The sequence below is a fragment of the Canis lupus genome, chromosome 1 (assembly GCF_011100685.1).
Source record: "Canis lupus familiaris isolate Mischka breed German Shepherd chromosome 1, alternate assembly UU_Cfam_GSD_1.0, whole genome shotgun sequence".
Taxonomy (NCBI): Eukaryota; Metazoa; Chordata; class Mammalia; order Carnivora; family Canidae; genus Canis; species Canis lupus.
The window spans coordinates 115,151,568-115,157,298 of record NC_049222.1 but is presented as its reverse complement, the minus strand read 5'-3'; the positions used below and the strand labels follow the sequence as shown (position 1 = coordinate 115,157,298).

Genomic DNA, 5,731 nt, shown 5'->3' with positions numbered 1-5,731 from the left:
TCAATTGGAAATCCATGCACAAAAAAACCAAAGTTGAGCCCTTACTTCACAACATAGGAAAAAATTAACTCAAATGGTCTCCCTCTATATGTATGAAATGACAAAGTTTTAAGTACAGCTCAAACTTTAATAATTTTGATTGAAAAAAAATTTTTTTTGATTGAGCCGCTTAGGAGTAACTTGCCAACTTTCTGCCTCTTACTTTCAAATACCTTCTTAATATGTAGTAATGTTTCGTGTGAACATGAACATTCTCCACTATATATGATCACTTATATATATGATCACTTATATATGATAAGACAGAAATGAAAAATCAGGAAATGAACACAGATGAATCTACCATCCAACCTAGTTTACCAGCTCTGCCAACGGTGTCTTACCTTCCGCTGTTCTTTTCCAAATCTGTAACCTATGGGTAGGTACAACTTTAAAAAAAAAAAATTGCTCGGAAACTACATGACACAGATGAATAAAATAAAAATTAAGTCATTTAACGAAGAGCCCTGGTGGACCAACCGATGTGAGAATTCTCAGGTCTCCCACTGGGAGAGGAGGACCCCTCACGACACAGCCCACCCGAAATATACAAAGAAGGGCCCAGAATGAAGAGCGGCTGCACCCTGCAGGAGCTCGGAAGGTGCAGAAAAAGTTGTCCTGGAAGGATTCGAATTCGCCGAGATTTGGAGGTCGTACACATTCTTTTGCATCTTCAGACGAAACCAAGGAATCTGCCCACGCTCCTTCACCGACTGCCGAAGCTGCAGCATCCGCAGGGGCCACGGGGAGGCGACGTGCCCACGCCGGGAACCGGGCACATCCCTCCAGGCGCCTGACTCCCCGACCCGACCCAAACCCAAACCCCAGGCCGTCCCTATATCCATCTCACGGTTAGGACCACGGCCACGGGGGAGGACCCTTCCTGACACCTCCGGCTCAGAGCCGCGACCTGCCTGCATCCAAGCCAAGAAGTCACGAGCAGCCGCCGCCTCCGATCGGAGCCGCCGCCTGCCGGGGGTGACGGCGTCTGCGCGGGGCCCCCACCCGCCCCCGAGGGCGCTCGGGCAGAGCCAGGGCCCGGCCCGCCCAGGCGCCCAGAAGGAAGGAGGGTGCGAAGGGGCGGGGACCGCGGCGGGGCCCGGGGCCTGATGCCGTGTCTCCTCGGCTCGGCGGGGAGAGGCGGCTCCGTGCGCGTCTGCCCCGCGGCGCCCCCGCGGCCCCCACCCCGCGCCAGCCGCCGGCCGGCACCCGAGGGGCAGCGGGCGCACAGCTGGCGGGGAGGCAGGCGCCGGGGCCCGTCGGGGCGCAGCACCCGTCTCCGTCCGCTGGGGTCGCGGGGGCCCGGCGAGCGGGCATCGTGCCCCGTTGGGCCGGCCTGAGCGCGCTCCAGCCCCCGGGGCGGCCCCCGCACTCCCGCCCGGGAAGACGCGCCCCACACGCCCGCCCGGATCGCGACTCCCGACGCCTCCCGGCCCCGCCGTCGGCCCAGAGCGGGGCTCGCGTGGCGCCTCGGCCGCGGAGCCAGCGGTGACCCGGCGGCCTTCGCCCCTCGAGCCCGCTGTCCGCGTGGACGCGCAGGGGACACACACGCAGACCAGGCGCACACGCGCGGAGGCTTTATTTGCGCTGCGGGGCGCCCGGCGCCGGCCGCGGGCTCAGAAGACGCTCACGGACTCGAGCTGCAGGTCCCCGCCCACCTCCAGGAGGCGCACGCGCGCCGGCGGGATCCGGTAGCGGAAGTGGTGGTACTCGGAGTCGCCGACCACCGCCTGCGGGGCGAGGGGCCGCGCTGCAGGGCCGCGCCGTGACCCGCCCCCCGCCGGGCTCCTCGGGCTCGTCGCCCCCCGCCCTGCGCCCTGCCCCGCTGGGGGACCCCCGCCCTGGGCACCGGGCCTCGCTCGCGGCTCCGTGCCCTGCCACGCCCCTGCCCTCTGACACCAGTGCGGATGCGCTGGGGGAGGGGAGGGGAGAGGGGAGGGGAGGGGGAAGGGGAGGGGAGAGGGGAGGGGAGAGGGGAGGGGAAGGGAGGGGAGGGGAGCGGAGGGGAGGGGGGCCCACCCCCACCCCCACCCCGCCCTGCTGGCTGCGCTCCCACCTCCGCCGGCAGCCGCCCCGGCTTCCCTGCGGGCGGGGCCTGGGTCTCGGGGTGGGGGGGCCGCCTGGGGGAGCAGGGACCCACCTTGAAGCCTTCGTCCGTGGCGATGAGGAGCACGTCGAAGGGCTGCCCGCGCTGGAAGGGGATGCCCGTGCCTCGCTCCTCGCGGCCCCAGGCGCCCTGCTCCAGGGTGTTGAAGACCACGGTGGACTCATCCAGGCGGGGATTGAAATGCAGCGCAGCCTCGCTCCCCGGGGCCTCGCCGCACAGCAGGTTCACGTAGAACCTGGTGGGTGGTGGGGGGAAGGGGGTGCGGAAGGACCTCAGGGGCCTCGGGCCTGGCTCCCCTTTACCAGAGCACGGACCAATATAGAGACCGGGAACGGCGCACACCACAGGGAGGGCTGTAGACTGCGGCCAGGAACCCAGATTCCGGGGGGACCCAGAAACTTCTAGGTGGACACATCCACCACACGAGGGTCACCGTGCAATGGCCTGGGTCCCCCTCGATTTCCAAAGCCTCTGAGAGTTGCCGTGAGTCATGGTGCCAATGGCCAGGGTGCTCCCCATTCCTACACTATCCCCTTTCCTACAAGGCTGGGAACAATACCATGGACCCCATCATTCCTGGTTTCCCCAAACTCCTACTGTAGCCGACCCCGATGTCTCAGGGCTGACTGCGTGGGTTTCCCAGATGCCCCAGGCACCCCCCCCCCCCATCACAGGACATATTTGCAGAGTTCCTGGGGATTCCGGCTGGGAGGCGGAGGACTACAGGCAGGAACCCTGAGATTGCCCTGGAGCCCCAGTTTCCTAGGGACACACGGGCACCCCAGCCTGTACACAGCCATGGGACACAGAGTGAAGACCTGAGATTCCAGAAAGTCAGCCAAGGTCTGGGGATTCCAAGCCCCTGGGGGACAAAGGTGGCCCTGGCATCCTCGGGTCTGGGCTGGAAGTGTTGGGGTGAGCTGAGCCTGGACAACTCCCACCCCGACTGCTGGGCCCCTGCTGGGCCCCGGCTCTCACCTGCCAGCCTTGTTCGGGACCACACCCGAATCCTCATCACAGTGCCGACTCGGATGCCCTCGGGCAGCGAGGTCTTGTGGGGCACGTTCTGCAGGAGCAGCGGCGGGGAGTCCGAGGGGAGCAGGGGTGCAGGGGAGAGATGCACAGGGGTCACCCCAGGGAGCAAGCGACCAGGACCCCGATCAGCACAATCAGGGAGAAGAAAGGCCCCAGAGAGAAAGGGGAGAGGCAGAGGCAGCGGCAGAGGTGGAGAGAGACACGGATCAGTGGAGACAGGGAGACCCCGAGGGAGCCTCCAGGGGCACTAGGAGCCCTGGGACGGGCTGGGTCAACCCAAGAGCCACAGCCCAGGCTCTTCAAGCACCCCTGGCACCCGCTTTCTCCTTCCCAACAGGCCACCTCAGGCGGGCCCAGCCCCTGCCCTAGTCCGGTGGGCCTTGGGTCCAAGCCCCCCCAGCCCCCCAAGCCCCCGGCCCCGGGGCACTCACAGAGCTCCCTGCCATGGCTGGGCTGCGAGGGCAGGCAGTGGCGCTGCTGGGGATGGCTGCTGGGACCTCATATGAGGCGGGGTGTGGCAGGCCTGGCTGACTCATCCCCCCCCCTTTCCACGCCCACCACCCACACCTGGCACAGACCCTGGCCCTGGGGCCACCTGGCCCAGCACCCCATCTCTGGGGACCAGGATTCCCCTCACTCCCTGCTCCTTTGAGCTAATGGTCCTAATGACAGATCCCAGGGAACCACCAGGGCCAGAGGGGACCCGGGGAGCCCCCGTCCAGGCAGCCCCCTTCCTGCAGCTTGGCAGCCAGAAGAGAGTATTTTGCCATTTTATCTGGGGAGACTTGGCCCGAGGGGCCGCGCCGGGGGCTGGAAGCGCGGGCCCCCTCCCAGGCTGGACCTCCCGCCCAGGGCTGGGCTGCACCCCGACAGGCCGCCTCAGCCCCCCCCAATCCTGACCCCGCACCGACAGCCACAGGACAGGGGCTCCCAGGGGCCGGGGCTTCGCCTGAGGGGCGCCTGGGGCCGGGGGCCCAGAGCAGAGGCCCGCACCCAGGAAGTGCTCCCGGAACGTGGTCCAAAGAAGGAGTCACTCAGACTTGCCAACTGGGGCCACTGCCCAGCGTCGGGGCGCGCCTGCGCACTCGGGACCCCTGCGCTCAGCCCGGCCTTAGGGGCATCGGCGCCCCCATTCCGCACACAAGGAGCCGGGCTCAGAGGGGGAGGCTGATGCCCAGAGGCCCTGGCCCGGCCTCCGCAGTCCCTGTGGCCCTGCCTTCCCTCGGCCCGGGCAGTGTCTGTCTTGTGCCTCAGTCCCCAAGGGTGCGCTGGGCCCCAGCCCCGGCCGTGCCTATGGCTCCCCACTGCCTCCCCCAGGTGTCCCTGTCTGTCCCTCCCTCCAGACTCCCGAGCTCTGTCCTGTTCCACCTCCCAGGGCTGCCCGCACCCTCCCAGCCAGCCAGCTCCCAGGGGCAGGGACGGCAGGGGACGGCTGTCCTAGGCCGCCCCCACCCAGACCCAGGAGGATGACAGCAGCCTGGGACCCCTCCACCCCAGCCCACTGCCAGCCCCACAGCCCGGGCCCCACAGGAGCGCTCCAGGATAGGAAGGGTGGGGTCAGAGGGAGGAGCTGGCAGATGGGTCTGGAAGGCAGGGAAGAGGCAGGTGGGGCAGCTGAGCAGAAACCCCTCCTAGCAGCCAGCAGCCCTCCTCCCCACCTGCGCCACCTGCTCCCCGCTCCCACTCCTGCCCCACCCCGCAGAGGCAGGAGGCCTGGGGCAGGGAAACACAGTGGAAACTCTGGGTGGTGACAGCAGACCCAGAACCTGATCCCACCGCTCACTGTCCCCCAGGCCTCCCAGACTCCTCCATCCTCCCACCACGCGAGGCACCCAGGTGGGGCACAGCTTGGGAAGCCAGGGCCTCGGAGAGGAGGCCCGAGTACTTGTGTTTGGGGGGGCCCACAAGCACCCCCAGTTTACAGGGGAGCACACTGAGGCCCAGAGAGGGGCAGCCTCTCAGCCTACGCCACAGGGCAGGGAAGCGCCCAGCGCTGGTGGGGCGGCATGGGCCAGGCCAGGCCATGGGGACTCCCAACCCAGGGCCCAGGGGCCCGAGATGTCCCAGGGTGATGGGCCCACCCCCCACATCAGGGTGTCCACTCTCTGGGCCCCGCCTCTGGGGCGGGGATGGCAGCCCCTGGTCCTTCCCTGGGCTCCTCTTCGCGCCTGGAGATTTCTCCCCGCGTGGCCGCCCTGCAGTCCCAGCTTGACTTGGGTGCTTGGCCCAGCGTTTGCCCGTGATCCCTTATGGCGCTGGTCGCTGGCCCATGTCTCAGCTGGGCTCAGAGCTGCGCGCCCTGCTGCGTCCTTGTTCTCCTCTGTTCATCATCCTCCCATCAGTCCGGAATGATATTTGCGGGAGCAGTTTTTTCATTTCCAAGGAAGTAGTGAATGTGTTTGTTTCTCAATACTCTCACTCCTCCCCCCCCCCGCCCCGCCCCACCAGCTGTACTTCCCAGGGGAAACGTGCTCAATGCGCAGGGTGTTGCAGATTGTCGACCAGGGTTCTGGGCTTTGTTTTTCGTTTTTGTTGGTTTGTGTTTGTTTG

General features: G+C 66.0%; 1 protein-coding gene across 1 annotated transcript; it reads right to left on the bottom strand.

Annotated features, from left to right (window-relative positions):
* Positions 1–1,600: 1,600 nt before the first annotated feature.
* On the bottom strand, positions 1,601–3,627 carry LOC119875948 (galectin-7-like). Its single transcript, XM_038525676.1, is given in 5 exon segments — positions 1,601–1,769; positions 2,180–2,381; positions 3,125–3,152; positions 3,155–3,212; positions 3,613–3,627. Coding segments are annotated over 5 exon segments (417 nt in total). The 3' UTR covers positions 1,601–1,655.
* Between the last annotated feature and the right edge of the window lie 2,104 nt (positions 3,628–5,731).